This window comes from Strix aluco, chromosome 10 (genome assembly GCF_031877795.1).
Source record: "Strix aluco isolate bStrAlu1 chromosome 10, bStrAlu1.hap1, whole genome shotgun sequence".
In the NCBI taxonomy this organism is placed as follows: Eukaryota; Metazoa; Chordata; class Aves; order Strigiformes; family Strigidae; genus Strix; species Strix aluco.
In genome coordinates this window covers 19,682,076-19,706,933 of record NC_133940.1, presented here as the reverse complement: position 1 = coordinate 19,706,933, position 24,858 = coordinate 19,682,076, and the positions used below count along the sequence as shown (strand labels likewise).

The window sequence follows — 24,858 nt, the reverse complement described above, 5'->3', positions numbered from 1 at the left end:
AAAAAAAAACCAACAACATGGCATTGAAACAGAGAACACCATGAAATTATGGTATGGCAAAGTGAGGCAAATGAGGCAAAACTTAAAAGGTTTATTCTTCTAAAGGTTGAGTGGTTTCAATTGTCACTAGTAAAAGCTATTTCACTATTTCTGACACTCCACATAAGACTATAAATTACTCAAAAGTGTTGAAGAGTAAGTACCTCACAGCGCCCTTCTCAAAAAGACTACGTTCCAGAGCTACAGACTACTACATGCTACACATAATTACTATGCTTTTGCATTCCTGTAGCTGAGTTGATGTGATGTAATTTCATAAAGAAGTTTAAATAGATTTGTGAAGTTAAGCACATACTTCAGCTCTTGCAGACAGGACCACTGCTAGCAAATATATAATTAACACCATTCTGTAATACTGAAGACATGATATTTTCCCTTCAGAATCACACAAAGACTGAGTTATATTATCTTACAGGAAAGGGTGGGTCTCTGCTTTACAGCTGAGGCAAAGCTGTACTGAAAGTATGGGGAAACCACATCCACATACAGTGGACTGTGCTCCTGCACTCTCTAAGCTACATCCTTCATGAATGCTACACTATCTTAAGTAAAAGGCACTTTCATGCTTAACTGAAAATACCTGAAAATGGAAAACCCAACACCTTTTAACCAGTTAAAATTAGCTGTACTCTGTGGGCATACACTTCATTCATTCCTGAGAACCAGCCCCAAAGGAAACATTTTTTATTCAAGTGTAATAAATTCTACTGGAGGGAGAGGACTGGGGACAGACAACCCAAAACCCACCACATATAGCAAGACCAGTACTTCTCATACTAAAAAAAAAAATTGCCTTACATTTGACTGAGAACAAATGGATGCTTCTTAATGCTTAGAGACAAACAGTAAAAACAAAAAACCCAACATCAATTCAGTACAACAGAACTACCATTCAAACTCACACTTTTTGGAGCATTACAATGTGTAATGTGTAGTAGTGATGTAATATCAGCTGCCTCTAGGGACTAGATTTTATAAAGAGATATGAAAGCACAATGAAATAAGGTTCACTAGATTTATAATGCAAAAATAATCATATACTTACAAGATCCAAAGCTGACCCTCCACCCAAGTACTCCATTATTATCCATAGTTTTGTGCCCTGTAAAGGAAGGCATGAGTTGTTAGAGTCCAAGGCTGCCATAAAAAAAAAAAAAATTTAATAGACTACCAGCATACTGTTAGGAAAATGTAAATGCAGAGTCCCATTAATCACCAAGTTACATGTAATTACTTGTAGAATGATCACCCAGCTCCTGTGCAAGATGTCTAAATATCAATTAAAGTTTGACTTCTGTATTTAAAAAAGCAACAAAAAAACCTCACCACCACTCCCCCACCACTAATCATTTTCCGCTAAATGCTATCTATGATTCCACCTAAAGGAATGGAACTTTGAGAAGTGATTTGGTGGTGCTTTAAGTTTAAACTAAGTGTTTTAATGTAAGGTTGTAATTATTACAAAAGACTGTCTTTGCATTACAGTTATTAATTCCATCCATTTGTGATACAGAAGCATTACAAATTTAATAGGAAACTTCCTTGTAACATCACCACACCTCTGATCTGAGAAAAATACTCAGAACTTAAAATTATTTTTGAGCAAGAGAGTGAGCGTGAACATGCGTCAAAGACAACAGAAATTTAAAGCTTAATGGAGGTAGCTGCTAGGTACCTCTTCACCTACATGGTAATTGTGCAAGTGTTTATCTAACATGTCCACAAGCTCCAAGGTAAGTTGTCAGATCCAGCAAAAAGTGAGAACTGACAGCCCTTGAATATGCTTGTACCTAAGGACTTGCATCCTACCACACAACATGTCTGCTACCATAGGGTCAGCTCCGATCCTGAGATACAAATCAGCACAACAACCACCAGCCTGGAGAAAAGGTACTGCCAAACCTGGAACCCTACAAAAATGTTCAGGTTTCTGAAGCTTTCAGATCAGAAGTTTGAAATCAGCCATTAAAAGGTCAAAGATCAGAGCGATATCGTTTAATAAAAAGTATGACTTAAGGCACCTGACCTTTTTTTTTTTTTAACATTACTTCCAGTAAAATTGCAAAGTTCATGTACTCCTTCACTATATGCTATTTGAATCTCAACCCCTGTGAACACATGAGCTTCTGCACTTTCTTTGTGGAGATGTCTCAACTACTAGAATACTAGAACTGACAAATTCTTCTACTACCGATCTCGAGATGCTGACTTTGCCCTTGGTATGTAGCTGCAGAAGGTGGCTGGCTCACAGAAACAAAACTGGAAAAATCTGGTATCAGATCTACAGACTGTATGTTTCAAAACTGGGATCTTCTGGTATTTCCTCAGAATCCCCTCACATTTCAGAAGAAACCCAAATATTGATCTATGGCTACTATTCTTAAGAAATTCTACAAATAAAAACATTTATTTTTTTAAAATAAAAAAGTTATTAAAAATATTCAACTGAACCAGACCTGGTGAAGTACCACACAAGCTGTTTAAGTCTCCAGCAAATATTTACTAGTGCTAGTTCCTTATAACAGAGCACAAGCTTATGACAGAAGTACTTTTTAAAGCCTCTTGCATTCTACATTGTATGCTTTCCCACCCTATTGCCTAACTAGGGACAGAAATCTAAAGAACACTCAACAAACAAATAAAGGTGCAGTTTCTGAAAGCACCACATCCAATTATCCTAACAAAGTGTGCTCTATTAGATTTATACTGAATTTTAAAATCCCACACCATTTATGAGAGTCTATTCCAATATTATGAGATCAGCAGGAAAGGGCTGGCTAATTTTAGAAGTTTTTATAAAGCCCAACTTTGTCAGCTGAGAATATCTGCAAGGAACTCCAGTTTAAGACAAACATTGTGGTTACCAGACATGTTTGGAGGATTTGACTATTACTTGAAAACAGTGTAGGGTGAAAATGAGTAAGTACTGTGTTTCTGAAATAATGTCTCAAAGAAATTGCTACTATCCACTGTAACCGGGTGTGGATATTTTCTAGCCAGGCGTGAACAACCTTTTTCCTAGCTATTTTGGGTCAATCAAGTATAAATAGACAATGTAGAACAAACAGTATCTTTAGATTGTCACAAAGCTTTGCTGCACAAAGTGCTGTACAATTCTGATGGAAGTCTCTGGATGCTGCTACAGTTCTCCATATTCAAATTTGAAAAACTGCAAATAACTTCAGGCTTGTTTTAATTGCAGAAGAGAAGAGCAAGCCCAGGTGGCTGTAATAGTTACAGAAGATAGATATCGAAATCCTCGGCTAGATGGCACAAATAGGGAAAACAATCATGAAATTTTAGTCATCAAGAGAAGATCCATCTCTATGGGATCAGATGGAAAGTACAGCTCAAGTACTTTATCAAGCTTCAAAAATTAGCCTAACCAAAACATGCTAGAACTAGGGTAACTTAATACTTAAAATATTTTTCTTGCCTGAACTGATAAGGTAGTAATACATTTTAACAACCCATTAGGCTTAAGGAAAACACTCATTTTAGCTAACGTAACTTACACTGCTGCATTGCTACGCACTATCACTTTCAAGGGTACCCTCCACAACCTATGTTTTATTTATTGAGATGCGATGTTAACTGCAATCAAAGTGCAATACAGGACGAGGAAACAAATTTAGATCCTGACCTTCCAAAATATGAACACCTACAGACTACATCAGGATTTACATTATCTTACAGCTACAGAAGTTGTGTTAATACACCTGTAAGCTTGTACAATTCTACATGCGTTTGTGAAAGACACGATATAAAGGTAAAACATTTTACTACCATACACAAATGTTTATTATTGTGCATTCTTTGATTATATATATGCTTGTACATCAGCTACCAGTACGTTTAGAAAACGCTACTGAACTTGCCAGATATCCAATGAAAATTTAATAAACAAACTACTAATATCTAAGCTCTAAGATTAATTCAGTGGGAAACTCCCATTCAAACTCCAAAATTCAAGATACATGGGTACCCCAAATTGCACCTTTTTGTGTCACAATAACTGAAAACTGGCATCAGCCTTATCTCAAGAACCTCAAGGAAGAAGACCTTGCCATTTTGTACTAATGATAAGGTTGTTAAAGAGTAAAATATCTGATAACAGACAAATAACATTGCACTGCTAGGTAAAAATATTAAGGGACTGTCCATATTTTTAAGATCACATTTACAAGTCAGATGTACAAACTGTAGCTAATGAGCAGCTAGGCTACAGAACAGAAGAGTATCTTACATGGCATCAGCTGAGCTGACTAAGTTACAAATTAGTAAGTCAAGTAATTGAAATAAAGACACTCTTCCCCTCCCCCTTTTAAGCAGCAGGAGCATCTGGAAGTGCCTGCATGTAGCTGGGAAGCCCCAGGCTCCCTGAGACTGGGCCACTCCATCCCGATCAGCCACAAGGCTGGCTTTGCATCCTGAAGTGCGAGGAAACTGTAAGCTGCAGAGTATGTAGAACAGACTGTACAAAAATAAAATCTCTCAGCTGAAACGCTTGCAATTAGAAAACCCTCACACTTATCTTCTTTCACGTTTTAGTCATAAACAACTTTTAATTATCAAATATGCTATCTTACTGGAGGAAAAATGGAAACTGACTACAAATTGATGACAAGAACCATCTGCTTATTCAAAGCTCAGTTAACACTGGTTAAAAAACCAAGAATAAGTTAGAACAGAACATGTTCCACTACAGTTCAACTGGATGAACTGAGGCACACATGAAAAAGCTGAAGCCAACACAAGGTCTCAGCTGCAGTTCAAAGTAAAAACTATCAAATTTAAAGATTTAAAGCAGATCTAGATTACTCAACTAAGAAATATCAGTAAGTGTTGTACGCAACCAGAATGCCTTTGCACTGAGGGCTTGCTTTGGTATAGTCGGGAAAATACTAAGTCTCTTTGAGAGATTTCTAACGGCATTCCTAGAGCTTCATAGAAAGCTACATGTATCATTACTATATTTTAGTAAACTATTTCTATTCCATAAGTATGATCTGAAAGAGGGCAGACTGGCTCAACTGTTTTGTTTTCCTGCAAATAAAGATGCAAAGGAAAAAAAAAAACCTCTTAGGTTTTGAAATACCTTCTATTTACTGTATGTTTATGCTCTTTTTAGCCACTATTTAAAAAGGTATTTCTAGGAGTATTTTCAGTGATCTTTATATATGAAATTAAGTATACATCAACAAACCTATGGGACCACTTTGAATGCGATCTTTGTACCAGTCATATACATAGCAAACTACTATTAATCTCTGCAGCCTAGAACTTTGCTTTGTAAGAAGTAAGATGTCTTAATTTTCTGAATTTAACCTCAATATTCTTTAACCTTTAATTATACAGCCATTTGGTACCCAATTGTACCTATTTCACTGCTTCCAAGAGATGTCTAGAGTATATAGAGAAATTAAATCCTGAATGAAGTACTACACAGCTAAATACTTAAGCTGACAGCCATTCTCAGGGTAATAGCTAATAAAAAGTCAAAAGCTATAGCAATTAAGTTAAAAAAAAGTAGACAGATACAACTCTCAAACTACCTGTTATTACTAAAATGAAAAGGCAGCATAAAAGATTCTTTGCACATTTAACAAAGCTAATACACTCCTTCCCCTGAGGAATCTCAAGGTGAAAGATCTAGTATTAGCAGGCAAGGATAAATCTAGCCTAAGAAAAATTTAGAGCCAAAATACTACTTAAACAGTTATTTATTTTTTAATTACAGAACTGAAAGTACTCCTTTATTTGTGGATGTTTTTATTTATTTACTTGGGGAACAGCAAGCAGTAGAATTACCTATCATCTAGTCTGGGATGAAAAACATTCCTGTGAACCTCTTAGTTTTTTGGGTTTTGATTTTTTTTTTTAAAGAGGAATTTCTCAAAGGAATGGGAAAGTAACCAAAATTCCACAAACACCTCCCCAAGCTCCACACACAGAAATTTTCCTTCCCCAAAAACATCAGAAGTGTGAAAAGTAAACACAAGATCAGCATTAATCTTTCAGAATTTATCCATTTTGAATAGAAATGGAAAGAATTCAGTGGTGAAGAAAGTACTGCAGCATTAACATGATCCTATATTTGCCAGGAATTTTTAAGAAATAAAAAACCCTAACTAGAAGTGGATAGTTTTATGTAAGTATAGTTATTCTATTAGTGCTATATCTAAGGGGTAAAAAGTGAAAGACTTGCATAATAAGGCCAAACTGCTGTGATGCACACACACTTAGGCAGATCTGCAATACCCTTTTTGCTTATGGTACCTATGTTGCTGTAAATAATGAAAAGTCTATTTTCTTTCCCTATTCAATCCATGACTTATAAAGCTTTTTCCACCCACCACCCCTCAAAAAAATCCCCAAACAAAACAAATCCCCACCAAATTAAGGTTTCATTTCCCCGTTTACAACTGCTGAAATCACTGTTTAATTCTGAAGTTTAAGAGAACACTTTTCTAAGCAAAACCACTTCCAAGCAAAAACACTTTCCAAGATTTACCTTGACCTGTTTGTACTTCAAGGCAAACAACTGAGCTTTTACAACACAAAGTTAGAACAATGGATACCCAGGAGGATAATATTTAGGACTTCACAAAAAATAAAGGACTGATCATGTCTAGATCTGCAGTACCATTTATACACTGCTCCAGGGGAACATTCCTAGCTGAATTCAAAGTTGTCTTGAGAAGAATCATCTTGTTCTAATATACTAGGATGCAGGAAAGTAAATTGTACTACATCTCAGAGCTCTATCACTTAATAACAAACAAAACAAAAATCCCACTGATTGAGCCCAGTAACAAGAACGAAAGATGGGACATCAGTGACAGCTTGTGTGTTCACTTCAGCATGAAGAACCCACAGAATACTGAGTAACCAAGTAAACAGCAAAACCACCATAGCCATCTTATCTTGGTCAAAATGAGAACTTAGTATTTGGAGTACAGAAACTTAAATTACCCACTTAGCATGAAAATATTAAAAATTGAGTACTTTGGCAATTTAAGGAGGAAAAAAGCCAAATCTACAAAGGACACTACTAAATAAATTCTGCAAATACTTTTACAGTATCACTAAAGATACAGCACAAGTGACACAGGAACATTTCTCAGAGATCTGTCTTTAGAATAATGTCAAAAAACCCACTATATCTTAAGGAGTCAGAAATGCACGGGGAGGAAAAAAAAAAACAAACAAACACCACACAACCCCCCCCAAAACAACAAACCCCAAACCCAAGCAAACAAACAAAAACCAACCAACCAAACCCCAAAAAAACCCCAAACTATGGTTAATACTTCAGCTTTTATTAAAGGGTTTTACTTTTTTTTAAAATCACCTAAAATATGCATGCATTGCAGATCATTTAAACAACATTTAAGGTGATTATACCTAGACAGTTTTGTAAGTTGAAAAAACTTACTCAACATTTTGTATTTCTGTAGGTTTTCCTTTTTGTTTGTTTTTAAAATGCCTTAGATAACATTTCACACACTGGTTACATAACTCTGCTGATGTCAGTTTTACTTTGTCTCAGGCCTACTATGCTGCATAATTACTAACACATCTCTACACTGTGCAGGGTTTCTTTCCATACCAGAGAAAGGTTTTTGTTTCTATAGCTATGAAAGTATTTTTTTCTTCCCCAGAAAGGCCACAAAATTGTGCTACAGACTGTGGAGGAAGGAGAGAAAACCAAGGTCCAAAAGCAATAGCAATGGCAAGAAGAATCCTCTGTCAACTCTGTTCATTCTCTAGCTATTTGTGCAAATCCCAGCCTCAAAGAGCAAGCAGCAAAAGGAGCAAAACAAAGTGAAAAGCTATGTTCAAAGAAAAACAAAAACCTACCAAAAAAAGGTCAGGTTGGCACGATAACTCTTCCCCAATTTCAGAATTTTCTCTTAGTGGCATTCAAAGTAACTATGTGCTAGCAAATCTTTGTGCAATAATATACATTACCTTTAAATATGATCCGTAGTATTTTGTTACATAAGGACTATCACACTGACTTAAAACAGTTATCTCTTGCTGTATATCTTCTATTTCATCTTCTGCTTCTTCAAGGTCTATGATTTTTATAGCAACCACTTGCTGTGTCCGATTATCAATTCCTTTAAAGACTTCACCAAAGGAGCCTTTCCCAATGCGTTCCAGTTTTGTGAATAGTTCTTCTGGGTCTGCTCTATGGTTCTATAAAGAAAAAAAAAGAAGGGGAGTAAAAAAGGATATATGAGTTACTTAATTTACTTCCAAGTTATTAGCCCTTATTTCTTCCCAAGAAACACATCATCCAGATTTATCATCACTAGAAGGCTCGCATCAGATAAATTTATTTCCTGCACACTAACTTCTAATCCAGCTATTAGTTACAGAATATACATTATGCAATTATGTCAACGGTAAATGAGCCTCACCAGGAAGGGAGTCAGGTACAAACCTCATTTCATTTCCCCACATAACAACCCTTTAAAATGAAAGAATAGAGCTGTTCTTAATATTTTTAATATCTGTGCAGTGATTCAGAAGACGGGGGAATGCAATTACCGGCACAGAAGCGCTAAGATCATCACCCAGGCAGAGAAGACTGGGCTTCCTACCTGGCCAACAGCCTTGGGCAGACAAAGCATCCTATCAAGTAATGCAGCGTGGAGCTAGTTGTGAGAAGACTGCACTACTGGTATTCACCGCAGATTCTGAGACCTGGCAAGATCAGGTGTCTCCAGGGCAGCTACAAGTGCTGACAGAAAGCAGAGCAAAAGGGACTGAGACATGTTCAAAGAAGGAATAAGAAGGCTGGAGCAGAGTACTGAAACAGGGGTACTGATCAGGTCTGGCTGGTATCACCCAAGCATGCCTTAAAAAGGGGAGCAAGAGCACCAGGCAGCACAGCACTGCTGAGGACACCTGGTTGATTAACTACTCTTAAAAATCAGCAGACTGATTATTACACAAATATTTTAAATTTCTCAGCTCCATTCAAGTAGCCACAAGGGAAACAAAAAGGAAGCGAATTCTCATTTTCCCTTAAAGCATGCTACGTGGCTGCTTAGAGAACCTTATGTATCCAAAAACCACAGCAGTGACTTCTGAAGGATACAGGTGACTTGCTCCACAGTTTAAGAACACAAAACTTCAGACCACAGTAAGAAAGTTTACAGAAAAGTGTTTTTAAGAATTAAGACAGACATGCTAAGAGAACAGTCCATGCTTTGCAGAGAAACAGAATTAAACACGTTACTGCTGTCAGAACTGAGCAACTCATTGCACAAATCAATCTCTGATCAAGTAACTTTTGCCCAAAAAAGCCCTCTGATTCAATACCAACATTTAAAAATAGGAAAGAGATGCTTTTCTTTAGATCTTTCTTGCGCTACAGAACTCAGAATCAGCAGAAGTGACAGTTCTGGCAAAAGCAGACATTCAACCCAATGCACAGATTACCCTACATAATACTCAAGTATCAACATGAAACTCCAGAAAACATCTTTACACTGGTGTTCTTGCAAATAGATGCGAAAATCTTCACTGGGGAAAAAAAAAAACATTACTACTTTAGTCCAAAATGGACAGTCTCATTTTCTTACTGGGCCCTTATTGTCACTTCTTCCCTTCTACCAGAACCAGAATTTATTCCACAATATGGTGAGATGAATCAGGAAACAGATTTAGCTAGAGTTAACCATATGATTTGTCAGGTTTATTTTCAGCTAAATCAGTTCACTGCTCATATATACCAAGCTGTCATTTGTGTTATCGTAAGAGGAGGGAACATGAAGCGATACGGCAGATTCATGCTGATCTGTGGAGTTAAGTTTTTAGATTTTGCAAATATACAAGACACACTGCTGTTCCTGAGCAGCACATTAAAGCAAGAAGAATGAGGAATTTCCCCTTTGTCTACAATGAGCTCGTTGCTACTCTGCTCAATTTAAAAAAAAAAAAACCAAACCAACCTCCCCAACACCTTCAGAGAAATAATTAAGCAAAAAATTTTGTATTTTCTTCTGTTGATAGATCCAGTGAAAGACCTAAAAGATGAAGAAATAGATAATCAAAGCAAATGAAAAAAAGAGAGGATGAATACTATTTGGTCTGAAATCTGGGACTATTATTATACTTGTAAAGAAAATGATTAAAGGCTTCAGGTGCTCATAAAGGTTTTAGTTAGACAAGGAAAAAAAAAAAGGAAATCTTCAAACTGCCCAAGATAGCCATATTGCCATACACTACTGCATCAGCTCCTGTGATCTCTTCATCATTAAGACAAAAAAAATTTCTAAATAATTAAAAAAAATGAATTTAAAATTTATTTTCAGATGTGTTTCAAAAAAATTGTTGTAGGGACAGGTATGGCAAAAGCAGCAGTTACTGCCACCCAGCCTTTTCTTGCTGCTAGTTAAGCTGCTAAATTGTCATTTAGCTAGTGATCTAGTATGTTCCTAAATTACATTAGTTGCAATAAGGAATAATTAACTAGTAGTTCTCCACTTACCATAAACAAAGACACACATCCCCAAGAAACAGAGTTAAGAGAGAGGATTGGCAAAACTTTTCATTAACCCTCAAATACTCATCTTCACAAAAACTAGCTTCATTTTGAGACACACTTGGAGCCTGGGATTCCAGGAATCATTCATGCTAACTAATAGCTATTGTTTATTTGAGATGAAACCTGTTAAACACCTCCAGACAGACAAAAGAAAAGCAATTTATTCACAGACATAGTCAGCTAATCCAACCCTTCACAAATGTTTGATGAACTCAAAGAGCATCACTTGGGTTTTGCTTGGGGAAAAACCTTAAGCAGAAAATTCCTCTGGGCTCCTCAGTGGAAATGCACATGGCTCAATCCTATACACCCACTTAACCGTCATCAAAACAAGCCAGGCCTCCAAACTCTCTCCCCCAAGCTACTCCAGGTGAATCAGAGCTTTAAAGGCTATTCTAACTTCCAACAACTCGAAAGGCCACTACATGGGAGTGCTGGAGTATAGGGAGAGATCAGGCACTGCTGGACTTCCCAACACCACGGACCTCCATGCACATCCCTGGGAGGGAGAGGTGGAACTGAGGGGCATCGGAGGAGAACAAACCATGTGAGTACACATGGGAAGAGTCACATCCTTCTGTTCTGAGAAAATCCTCTCACAGCAAGCAAAGTCAGCTTTACAGCTTCTGTTACTTGCCAAGGCTGACAAGGGACTCCAGGACACTCCAGGATAAGAGCAAATATTTCTGACCAACTATGGCTAGTATTGAGATAATGTCCTTTGGAAAAGCTTCAAACTTAGAACACTACATAACTTAAGACACAGCCTTAGAACAAAGACTGCATTTTGAAACTATTTGCTTTTACCTTTCTTAATTTTCTTGTCTTTCAGACTATTGTTCTAAAGGAATGTTTTTCTGCAACTAATTAAAAAAACCCAACACACATTTAAAGGACTACTTTTTAAACAAAGGTAAATTTATATACTACAGTAATGCCTATCCTCATTCTCCTGGTATAGAAAAGGATGGAGATATATTTTATATAAACAAAAGTATGCATACACACCCCCAATATACAGCAATACATTTTGCAGCACAGCTGGCAGCTAAGGATATTAAAAATATGACAGCAATTAAGATTTCTAACACTATTAACGCTCCTGAGCAAAACAACCAATTGTTATTCTCTGTTCTTTCACAGATCTTTCATCGAATAGGAAAAAGGTTTAGAACCTTTGAAAGCCTGCATGAATAAATGTGGTTGGGGTTTTTTTTTTAATAAATATGAGTTTCTATGGGGAGTCATGTCTGTTGGGCAGCAGATGGTAACAATACAAATAGACAGTGTATGGACTCCATCATCACCTCTCCAAAGATAACACCTTTAAGTGGACAAATCAGGAAGAGAATCTATTGCTCTTCCCCTCCCTAAGCTCATTTCCACAGACAAAAGCAGCAACAAGTATGGCAAGCACAGGCACATTCGCATGCCAGCATGAGTAACAGTACCAGCGCCAGCGTGACAATACAGGCCCTCTGCATAGCTTAGGAAGTCCACCATTTCACCAGTCCAGCACAACCATACAGTCTGCAGTAGTGTTCAGTAAAATCTCTCCTCTCTTATCCAACCATGTGCCATTACTGTATGCGTTTATACACATATGTATGTACACATACAGAGTCACTGGATCATAGCACAATTCAGCTTGGAAGGGACCTCAGGACGTCATCTAGTCCAACTGCCTGCTCAGAAGCCCCAGATAAAAAACACTATAGTATAATTTTTGCCAGCATACCTGCAGTAGTTTCAGGAAGCATTCTGTCAATATAGCTTATATTAGCACTTTCTTTTGACTCCAATAAACACAGGTACACAGCAACATCCTGGCTGCATTCTGCTACAAGACCGACTGGCTGACTCACCTTTCCACCTCTGACCCTTTCATGTACCTGTTCTCCAAATTCTTTAACTTTGTGTCAAAGGAAGAATGCAGTACACTGAATATCTAACTTCCAAGATTATACAGGTATCTAATGACATACTCCAAATCAGAAGAAACAGTATGTTAGATTGCTTCAGGATTTATCAGTGCAGGACAGCTCTTTTACAGAAACAGGTCTTCTAAGAAGGTTCATTAATGAATTTCATTAAAGGGTACTGAGTACAACTGTATGAAAAACTGAAGCTTCAAAGAATCTTGGACAGAGACTAAACTAATGCTTTGTATCTAACAAAATCAAACCCAGGATCCTCTAGATCTCCTAAAGCAAATAACATAGTCTTGTGAGATTTCTTCTAAGTAGTCTGTCAATATGAGAACATAGAAATAACTGAGACAACAGGATATAAAACCTGACCCAGAAATGCTGTTATACTATCCAGATTTTCAAGCATGTCCCAGGCTTAATTAGAACAGAAGTTCCCTTAAAACTGTAGCAGTACTACAGAATAGCTCACCTACATTGGGAGACATCACTCAAATACACATCAGATAAAGATGCAATAATCAGCTCAAAAGATTTTATAAAAGGTTGGTAAGAGAAAACTAGAGTGTCTGTTGGTATGTTTTCAAGTATCCACTACTATGGCACCCTAAGATGTACTGGTATCTTTGGAAGCCATCAGAACTACCTGTGTGTTTAAAAGACTGTCATTTCAAGCAATTGCTCACAAAAATAAAAATATGATCTTCATAGCCAGGGAGAAGTCAAAGATAAACTATAATTAAAAGAGCTACCTTACAGAAAGGTTGAGGAAAAGGAGGTTATAGCAAAACATTTAAAACAAAAATCAAATCAATACCAAACCACCTTCAAAAAAACACCCCAGTAATTAATTTGTTGTGCAGCCTCACAGTTACATTAGCATTAAAATGCCAGATCAGAAATGTATGCCAACTTTGTTGCTGAAGCCAGCATGTACTGCACCATTTCTTTAAAGTCCCACCGTCCGCACTGTCTGAATTATGGCTAACAATAAAATTAAATAGCAGTTATGAGGCCTAGTTTATTATCTGTAAAATCTCCAAGATACCTTTTATTGTCTTAAGAATGAATACCTGAAATACAGTGAGTAAAAAAGACACTTGAAAGTCAGTAGAAGAAAAAACAGATTAAAAGTTAAGCCATTTCATCTGTTGTCCACATTTATCTGACACAAAATACTTCATCTGGGTTGAACACATTGATATCATAGGTAATCAGTCCCTTCATAGACATTTATTTATTCTCAGATAATAAAGTACCTCTAAGTTTTTATTCTGTTCAGAGCCCAATAAAAAATGAAACTAAGAGGGAGTAAGATTGGTAAACCCAATAGGCTATGGAACTTCTTAGAGGAATGTCTTAATCAACAGATACATTATTCTTACTTAAGCATCTTTTCATACACTATCTGCATGTAGTTTCAGATATTTTTAATATATATACCCATTAATTACACAACATGCATATTCTATTATGTAACTATATATTCACATACCTTATATATATTTCCGTATTTTATCTACATAAGGAACATTTTACTTCTTTACAACAAAGTCACCACAGGTAGTAACAGATTTTAATTCCTGGAGCTCCTCCCCACCTCCCCCTGCCTAATTTTAAAATTTTATTTTAAAATCCTATTACAATTAAAGTTACTCACACAAACAGTGCCATAGGCGTGTGTGTGTATATGCATAAAAATTTAAATAGTTTGAAGTTAATGAAGGCACAGGTGCAGATCCATTATTACTTACAAAGAAACAGAAAAAAATGAACCTGCAGACATTCAAAACAAGGGTGGAACCTGTAGATATCTTTTTTCTCCATCTCGTACACACACTCTTGCTTCTCTGACTTCTGCATGTAACTAAACTCTGATGCTACCCTGCAGTCCTGTTCAAAGACTTAAATATCAGGATAGTAGATATTTCATTATATTTACTGGAGCTGTATATGACACACACTGAAGAAGAAAATTATTTTAACAACAAAACAATTTGATTTTATGAAGTATCAAACTTTTACATTATCAAGCTTTTCTACACAGTAGGCAGCAAAAACTAGATCTGAGCTTTGCTGTCCTTAAATGGGACCTGACCTCTGTTACATCCTTTATGAAACATCTCCCTTATCTGACAAGGCCAAGACTCATTGCCATTTTTAGTGAGAACCTGGAGAACTTCAGTATACAACAAAAGCAAAAATAAGCAAGCAGAAAACCCATGTGGCTTTGTTTTCATCAAGTCAGCCATAAGGCGAGCTGCCTGAAAATTCATATGACTATCAAAACTTTAAGATCAGCATTTAAACCCACCCATTCTCAGATTTTTAAGGAAAGAATCACCTTCATCTTCAAACCATCTCTGACCTGTGGCAGATGTAAGCTGTCAACTGTATGTTGTGCTGAAAATGGAAACCACTGAACTCACTTCCTCTATTCTTAGCCATTCTTTCACTTTGGTAACAAAACATGAAGCAGCTTAAGAAACAGCATAAATAAGCAGAAAGAAAGAACAACACATCTCCTGAAGTTTACCTCTTTGACACAAGCAATTTAAAAAATTTACACCATTTATTTATGAAGAGTATTCTGCTTTGAGGAAGGAAACACAAAGAGAAATTTCTCATGCCAATGAGCTTCTCTGTAACTGAATATCCTTATATTTCAAATGGAATCCCACTTAGCTTCCGTTCTATGTATCAATACCTTTTAACCACCTAGTATCTTTAAAAAAACCCCACTCAAACCACTGCATACAGCTGCATATCCTTCAGTCTGCTCAGATCTCTGAGGAGCATGGCCTACCAAAAGAGTCAGAGGAATTAAGGAGGGAGGTGGGCACAAATTCTGTGGCTAGGTCTTTACTATGATTTGAAAAATACTTAAGTGCTGAACGCTCTACAGCTAGAAGAAGGATGGACATCCTTAGATGGAAACAGAAGTCAGTTCAAGAAATCAACAGGTTCTGGTATCCCAAAGTGTTCAAACTCTGTTCAGCATTTATTAGAGTTCAACTAGCCGATCTTTCAAAACAAATTTAATCTTTGTTGGACAGTGCAGGACAAGTGACTGCTGAATGGGTAATTAACCCACCTCAATGAACTAACTGCCCCTACCCCTGAATTGTAAGTCAGAAGATAGAGGACTACTGCAATTTCTAACTGCTGAAGAACATATGTAATCTCTCCATTTTATGAACTGCTTTGAAAAAACTTAATCTGCAGAGAGATTACAAAAGTCACATCTAATAGGAATATGGAAAAATAACCATTTATGGGCTGCAGCCTACTTTTAGCAGTATGCCTTTCCTTTCAGCAAGCAGCCTGCTTTATCAGTACACAAACAATTTTTTTTTATATTTGCCACACCCATTTAAAGGAACAACTACATCAAAACTCTGCCAACAATAAACTATATCATGGCATTTGGACCATTTTCCTAATATTTAGATGTTTGGTATCTGCAGCTAAATGGCAACCGCTACATAAGTTTTATAGGCCTCCTCACTTCTCTATCTTAGAAGCCGTTTTAGCATTTTCCAGCTCAAGTTAGAACTTGATACACAGATTTTCCTCCTGAAATAAGATTAAACTCATACTATAATCCAGCTAGAACAAAAATAACAACAAAATCCAGCTTTTTAACTTGCCAGTTCATAAACTAGAAAGCAGCAACAAGACCTCAAGTTTAACACACACAAAATATCTTTGTTAAATCTCTCCACTGAAGTAGTCATTACTTATTTTCAGGCTAAACAAAATTAAAGCAAGGCAGAAAAACACTAGTTGAAGAAGGATGGCTCCAAAACACAATGTGGGTTAAAGAGCAGGCCACAAGTTTATTTACCACAGATAAGTCTCCAGGCATAGTCGCTGCCTGCAATGAACCCCAAGTGAGAACCCACAGTTAGAGGATATCATGCCATTCCTTTAGCTTTGGTAGGGACCATTTTGAGAAACGAAGGCAAACATCAGTCTACTAGAATCCTAGATTTCTGTCCACTCCCCAAGGCTAGATGACCACAAGCTTGAAAGCTGTACTCTTCTCTTGAATACTGGCCCTTGATCCTATCAATCATACTGGACCTGAAGCTACAAGAAGCACACAATGAAAAACCAGAAATACAACTCCAAAATGAGCTACAAAGGAAGCAAGAAACCTACCCTGCCAGAACCAACCTGCCCATTTCAGGAAACTCCTTTTTCAATTACTTTGCAGCTCATTCATAGCATGGCAAAGCATCTCATTACATAAAAGGCATGGGGAGGGGGGAGGGGAGGAGAAGAAACACCCTGAAAAAAAATTCAGATTCTTCTTGCCAACTAGGCTAGAATAAAGCTGTGCAGGAATGTAAAAATGTTCTTGCTATGACCGGTTGCCAGATGACACCTTCCTAGGTGAGAGATCAGCAACAAGATTATCTCGCTCCCCTCATAATTCTCTATGTTTTTAATTGATTTATATCAGTAGAAATTCAATCTTTTTCATTCAGTATTTAACATTTAGGCACTTTACAACACTCATGGTCATTTCAAGCTGTACAGTGTTTTTATTATTCTGCATTCAGCTCCCAACAGAGGCCTGCATTGAAATACAACTTGACATCTAGCAAAGCATGGACACCCTCTGATCCCCCCCAGTCAACATTATTCAAATATTCAGAACATATAACAATACTCAGTTGAAAAGAAAGCCTGCAAAAAGCTTGGGGAGCAGGGGGGAAACAGAAAAAACCCCACATTCTTCAGGACTGAACACATGGCTCTTGATTTCTGGTTCATGAAAACAGTGAAGCCACCCTGGGCTCTCAGACTCCCCCTTCCACAGCTCAAGTGTGAAACCTGCAGATAACTAACATTTCTCATTCCTTGTTCTCCTTCATTGATGCATATAGAATTCATGCAGAACCAAGATAGATCACACCACAAGGCTTTTCCAGATATGCTGCCTCAATCAAGACCATTCAAATCCAGATTTTGGCAAGACCAACTTCGCTTCACACTTCTAAAAGTCAACTATACAGTTCTTCAAAGCTCTCTTCATAAAGATCTAAGCTGAAGCCATGCTCTTTCCCAAGCTATGGACCTAACCAATATAGCCTCTCTCTGCAAAACTACATGCACCAGATATGAGACCAGCAAACTACTGTTACCTTGTCAGTCCCTTTCTTAATAGTTTCTCTGACTGAGTTCTTTTTGCCAGATTTATTTGGCTAGCAACCCCTCCGGCAGAATGGATTTCATGAGTATCACTAGATGGGCACACTTCCCATGAGATTAAGACTCTCCTTCAGAGCTAAAGAGTGTGCTCAGTGATCCTCATCTAATCAGCACAACAGACTTGTTCCAGAAGAACTGCTGGAAGTTTAAATTTAAAGAACAAATGACAGTTCTTTAAATAGAGTAAAAACTAGTGAGGCAGTATTAAGAAAGAATTTGATTTTCAATTGTTGTATGTTAGGAAAAAAAAAAAAAAGGATTTGGAACAGTGACTCCTGACAAGATAGCTCACCAACTCTATTTCTTCAAAGACAACATACATATAGCCACTAATTACAGTATGCCAGGAAATTATTTGTTACAGAAGAATTTCAAAACCAACTTTGTACTGCTCATCTCTAACCCCATCCCCCCCTAAACCCATCCCTGAACTCTTCTGTCTGTTAATTATTAAATTCAGTCCCTAAGGATAAGTGAAAGACAAAACAATAGTCTCTTATCACTTTTCAGAGTTTATGACTCTTTCTTAAATCTGAAGGTAATCACTGAAGAGCAAACAAGTGGTACTTTTACTAACAGGTTTAAAATTTACCCTTTCACTTTTGGGGATGACTGAAAATCATATTTTCACGATACTGAAAACAATTAAAACTGAGGCCAATACACTTGCCTATGTTCACTGAGATGTTTCATAGGTCTCATACCACAAATACTGCTGCAGAGGCACATTCAACCATATATACTCTTCATGGTGTGCCACAAAGTTACTAAAGAAACAATCCTCCCCTCAAAATAAGCATCTAAATAAAAAAATTGTCTCATTTTTTAACAACAACTTGCAATATATTACCAAGCTATTACTTGCTATATATTCTCCTTAAGGGAAAGGAAGAAAGAAAAATAAAACGTTCATCAGGACTTGTAAAGCTGAGACACTGGAGTCTAAAACCAAGCAGAATAAACACTACAGAATAAAGTAACAGTTACAGATCTTTAAAAGTCTGGTTTCAGATGCAATGTTTTTACCTTTTGGGGGAAATTATCCCCTGCCCAAAACTGACAGTATATAATGGTACAGAACAGCAGAGAGATTAAGGTGAGAAGAATTCAGTTTGTTTTATGTGCTCTCTGCAGCTTCAGCAGATTTGCCTCTGAATTCCAGGTCAGTGCACTGAACGTGTCTATAAAACTGTAAAATCTGCACAAAAAAATACTAGTAAGAGACTGCTGTGGATTTTTTTCTTCTAATACCTACACAGCTCCCGTGTATCAAACACTTTCCAGAGCTTGCTCTATCCTTCTCCTTTGATGACAGTAAGACAGTACAAGTATGTCTGAGCCCTACTTTTCTTTGTCATCAGAGTAACTTTATCACAATGCACAAGATCGAAGAACCAAGTTCAGCTAATACAGCCTGAGCTGAGTTAGCAGACTACTATTAGATATGATACAGCTTGTACATTAAGCATGACCAGGAAAGGAACAACCGCAGTGTTGAATTCCACAAATATTTTAATGCGTATCTGCTTCAAGTAGCAAAGGGACATGTCTTAAAATACTATCTTCCTGCAGTCTGCCTGCATTGTGGCTCAAAGTACAAATCCAGGAATTGAAATTGGACAAGATATTCATCACCAAAACACTGGAGTCCATCCTAGCTTAATCGTAAGAAATGCCTGTTTTCTAGGCACTGTGGAAGTCTCCTGGTGTCCTGCAAATGCTAGACTTCCCAGTTTCCTTTAAGTAAGTCATGTCTCTAAATAATAAAAATTTAAAGGCTTTTCAAACTTACTGTAGAAGCATCTGGATACAGCTCAGTTCCTAGGAGAGGAATAAATTAACAGACCCTTGAATGGATCTTTCTTCAAAAGTTTAAGTTCCTCTAATGCTCACACTCTAAACATTTAAGTATTTGATAGTAATAGACTGCTTGCTCTTTACAGACTCATCATATTCTAAGGTTTACTAGAAATCTGACATACTTCTGGAGTAGCTTTAGGCACCACACATGAAGAATCCATTTCTACAGGTGCACTAATTTAAGAGAACATGTATTTTTTTCCTAGGTCTATGAAAAAGACCACTTCCAAAATTAAATGCTACCTTCCCATAATCCTTCTAATACCCATCCAATAACTAAACGTTAACTCATCTGCCTCTGAGCATCCTGCAGGGAGAGACCTTCCAGCTGCCAGGCTCAGGTTGTTCAGTGAGCAGCACCCTACAGCCAGTCTGTTAACTGGCTGCACAGAGAGCAAAGCTCAGCTTTACATCCAAGTCCGTATTTAATCAGGCAATCCTTCAATTGTGAATCAGAGTACACCGGCTGACAGGTCACATGCTTCTGGCCGCTCTCCTTTTAGAGGAAGTTAGGCTCTTTATTGCAAGATAGTCTGAATGCCAATAAAAACAGATGGAGATCAGGTCTAAACAACCTTTCTGGCTGCACTCAAGACTAGTGCCATACAGGATCAGGAGATATCAACAAAGCCATGAGAAAGGAAACAAAAAGCATTTGGATGAGTAGGATAGCAGAGATAAAGAGAAATAAAGCCCCAAACCAAGTTCCAAAGATACACATACGGACAAGAAACGCAAATGAGAAGAACCAACTTTTCCATTAATATTTCCCAGACGTAAGATTTTGCACAACAAATTAGAATAGGAAAAGGGAAAGTTTATACATAAAAACTCTACCAGCTAAAAAAGGCATTTATTACTTGAGTGATGCTCCATTGCTGAAGTTTACAGACCAGTTTGGAAATTTAGGATGCTGACAGACAAAAAAAATTTCCTCACTGTCCACCTTAAAAAGGTTGATTGCTTACTTCTAAGTTAACAGTTTCCAACCTCTTTTATTTATAAAGAAGTTTTGCAGTACTGTATGAGATGCTGCCAATAACCTGAGCTCATCAGAAACGCATCATTCTGAAGTCACAGACATACTTTAAATTTTCTGATCACTTGAAAAAAACATAACCCTCTGAACCATGCATCCTGCCTGCTGGGCAAGACAAAAGCAGTAGTGGAAGACTACTCATAAGGGTTCCAAAACCTTCACGCCAGCTCTGTTTTCAGTACAGGCCCTGGGTTGGTAAAAGTCACACGTAGGCTCTAATATCTCTCTTGCAAGTCATATCCAGAAATGCTCTGTACAATTCCAGCTGGACTCCTTGAAGACAGTGCCAGTGGACAAGTTTTCTCACTGCGAGATCTCAAAGCATTCCAGGCTAAGGACTAGTTTGAATATTTTTATCCCAAGGAACAAAGTTACAGTGACATTACTGAATAAAAACTCCAACCTGACAAACTCACTGCAGACCAAGCCATGCAGACTCATTGCTTCATGTAACCAGGACACCTTAATTGTGCTGACATAGCTCCAACCACCTTTCATTTTTCCCCTCTTGTCTTGGATTCTGTGTAAAATGCTGTAATTTGGGGTATCGCAGTCAGCTTCAGAGCACCCATTTTATATGTCCACTGCATACATGGATTCTATTGAATGGGCTCAGAAGTTTGGCAACTGGGTAAGTTAACACCATACAATTGGATCAAGTGGAGCCCTTCCAAAGGAGTGAGGAAAATGGATGTGTTTAGGAAGTAGTTTGCACAGGCAAGAATTGTTAGGTACAAAATTTGGTTTTGTTAGGGACACAAGACAGGTTAAACAGAATGCAACCACATAAACAAAGGTTCTGTAACTACTCATAAGGCCAACAGATAATACTAGCTCTGGGTCTTCCATTGTTGCCAGGGTACTGAAAGTCAGACTCTGAGTTCACCAAAATAACTCTACGTGACTTTCTGTATTTTTCCATGTTTGGATTTTTTTAAAGGGAACCTGACTTTTCATAAGATGAAAGATCTTAAACAGCCAAAAAAGATTCTGTTATACTTTGATGAAAAACTGTCAGAGTGATCTTTTTGTGGTATGGGAATTACATAATACATTATTTCTGGATTTTTGTTGATTTTTTTTATAATGAAATGGGAGGGAAAGTGTAAGATTACAATAAAACTGAAAACTTCAAACCTTTAAGACATTCTCGGGCAAATTCAGTTTCCAACTGTTACATTCAATAAAATGCTTCCCTCAATACAGACTATAAAGCAAGGGGTTTGACATTACAGGCACCTTCCCACAGTCATAGTTTTAACCTAACTATTAGATCTTCTTCCACCACAGAAGAACGTGTTTATTCCTTCTTCAATTGACCACCATGCATTAACACTGAGCAGAAGCAGGAAGGCTTTTATCATCACTTGGATGATCCTGACTGAATAGTTCAGATAGGTTAAAAAAAACCAAAAGAAGCAACCCTTACACCTCAGACTACTACACTCTTCTAGAACAGTTTGTTGGGTGTTTTTAATTAAAAAACCCTATATTATGACTCTTCTAAAAGTAGAGTGAGCATAATAATTTTGAACCAAATTCTATTTCTTTGTATTCTAAGACTTTCAGGACTTGTGTAATAGTTTTCATTTTGAAAACAAAGTCACCAAGTGAAAGCTGCATTTTAATTCTATGCAGCTGTACCTATCTAACACTTAAAAAAATGCTTTAAACATACAGATATATGTTAAGAGGTCTGGGTTACACTAACAACAACACTAGTAGAAGGAAGTATGCTATTACATAAAGTTTATTGGTATAACAATGGAAAACAGGACCTTAAATAATTTCAAGGTCCTTTTGTGATGACAGGGCAGCTATGGAAAAATAGGACAGCAATACATTAAGCAGCTATAAAACCAAGAAACTGACAAACTTGGATTTTGAAATAGAATACAAACACACCAAAAAAAAAACAGAGGATATAAATAAAGAAGCTCAGGTTAATTATCACAAGGTTTCTTTAGGATGTATCAATACAACAGTAACCCTGACATACTAATGGAACAAGGAGGCTGAGAAAACGTGGTTTATGTCCTCTAACATCAACAGAAAATCAGTGGATGACCAAAATTTAACTGATTTCAGAAGGCCTGCAAATTATTAGAAATCAGAAAGGTAAACCCAACCTCGGTATTGTAACTGGCCTAAATACTGTTTATAAATCAATTCTACACTTTTTAAAAGATGATGAAGATACTTAACTGAGAGAAATTTTAATTTTCTGTTCTGACACTTCCTGAACTCTTTACTGTACATGTCTTGCATACACAGAGGTGTATCATAATGGCTTCTATGTTATTTGAACTGAAAAAACCCTCCAATATTATACACTATAGGTGACTATCCCAAAAGTTAAGAGAAAGCTCAAAACACTGACTGGGCTGCCAGTGTCTGACAAACAAAAATCAACACTGAAATGAGCTTGGTCCTCAGCTCCTCTACGTTTGATAAAGATCTCTGACTAGACTTGCATTAGACTGTCCAGCAGAGTAAGAACGAAGAGTCAGAGGTATTCCACCTCTGCTATGAAAACAGTAACATACAGGCTTGTTTGTTTTCTAAGCAGATACCACAAACCCACAGAAATGACACCAGGTCTCATTCCCTGCCAAAGAGAGGGGCAAGTTTCTGACAGATGACTGCTCCCCCCAGCCAGCCGGCCGCTGTGCTCTATCACCCCCGGACCTCGCGTTTACCACCTTTCCATTAATCGCAAGGTCCTCGGAGAAGCTGCGCTACAGGCCCAGCGCCAAGCGCCTGTCGCTGGGGAAGTCCTGCAGGAGGTTCTCTTGCCAGCCAGCCTGATATGTCACTTACAGCACACCCACACACCCTGCGATTAACTTCATTTCGCCTTTAATCAGTTTTAGAGGCTCTTACGTGCTCCTGGATGCAGGGCGGCCAACCCTGAACAAAGGGGGAAGGGAGGGAGGGGAAACCCTTCGCCTCCGAGGGGCTGGCTGCAGGTACGCGGCCCCCCCGCCCCGGGCACGCTGAGGGAGCGGGACCCCTCCGGGGCCTCCCGTTACCTCGGAGCACCCCCCTCCCTCGCTCGGCGAGGGCTCGGGCCCGCGCTCCTCCCTAGGCCGAACGAGGCCTCTCCGCGGTCAGGCCGCGCCGCCCGCCCCGCTTCGCCCACCCGCGGCCCCCCGGACCCCGCGCCCCAGCGGCGGCCTCCGCCCGGTGGGGCCGCGAGCGCCGCTTCCGGAGCCGGGGCCGAGCCTGGGCCCGTCGCCTCCATTTTGGGGCCGGCGCGGCGCGGAGCTCACCTGCATGCCGGGCACTTGCACCGCCACGGGCGAGTGGGCCATGGCGGGCTGCGGCGGCCGGGCGCCGCCCGCTGCTCCCCTCTCTCGGCCTCCCTGCTCCTGGGCGGCGGCGGCGGCGGGGCCTGGAAGGACAAAGCGGCGGGGAGGCGGCTTTAGCGCGGGCCGCGCTCCCTCCTTCCCTCCCCGCGGCCCGCCCTGCCCGGCAGCCCCCGCCCGCCGCCGGCTCACCTCGCGGCCGCGGGGCTGGGGCCGAGCTGCGCGACGCGGGCGGGAAGGGGGGTCCCTAGCGCCGCTCTCCCATGCCCGCCGGGCTCCTAGCAGCGGCCCTGCCGGCTGGCGCCGCTCGCCCTGCCCATGCCCCCTTCCCCGGTCCCGGCGCGGGGGTGGCTGCTCGGGGCCCCCCCGGAGAGGCGCGCGGGGCGGCGGCGGCGGCTCTGGGCACGGCCGGGGCTGGGCTCAGAGCGCCATGTCGGGCTCCGGGCAGGAGGCGGCGGCGGCTGTTGTGCGGCGGCGGCTTCTTCCGTCTCGGCTACGGCCTCGCGGGGCGGAGCCGCCGCCGCCGCCGCACGGGCCCCGGCGTCAGCTGCCCCCGCCTCCTCGGCCGCCTCGGGCAGCCCGCGCCGGGCGGGCGGGGACCGAGGGACGGAGAGGGGGGGCGGCGGCGGCGGCCCCCTTAGCGCCGGCCCGGGGTGGGCTCGGGGCCGCCCGCGACGTTGCGCGGTGCCCTGGACCTGTCGGGCTCTGTCGCACCGGCCTGGACCCCCCAGGCGGTATCACACTGTCCTGTCCCCCCCAGGCACTGTCACACTGTGCTATCTCCCCCAGGCGGTATCACACTGCCCTGTCCCCCCCAGGCACTGTCACACTGTGCTATCCCCCCCAGGCGGTATCACACTGCCCTGTCCCCCCCAGGTG

At 39.5% G+C, this 24,858-nt stretch overlaps 1 protein-coding gene across 1 annotated transcript in view; it reads right to left on the bottom strand.

Annotated features, from left to right (window-relative positions):
* The window catches only part of STK26 (serine/threonine kinase 26), a 32,892-nt gene extending 8,430 nt beyond the window's left edge, over positions 1-24,462 (bottom strand). The window contains exons 1-4 of the mRNA XM_074834678.1: positions 24,172-24,462; positions 23,944-24,065; positions 8,035-8,265; positions 1,106-1,162 (exon numbers count right to left, since the gene is read on the bottom strand). Coding sequence (XP_074690779.1) covers positions 1,106-1,162; positions 8,035-8,265; positions 23,944-23,985 — 330 coding nt within the window. The 5' untranslated portion in view covers positions 23,986-24,065; positions 24,172-24,462. The remainder of the gene's footprint in view (positions 1-1,105; positions 1,163-8,034; positions 8,266-23,943; positions 24,066-24,171) is intronic.
* Positions 24,463-24,858: the final 396 nt, after the last annotated feature.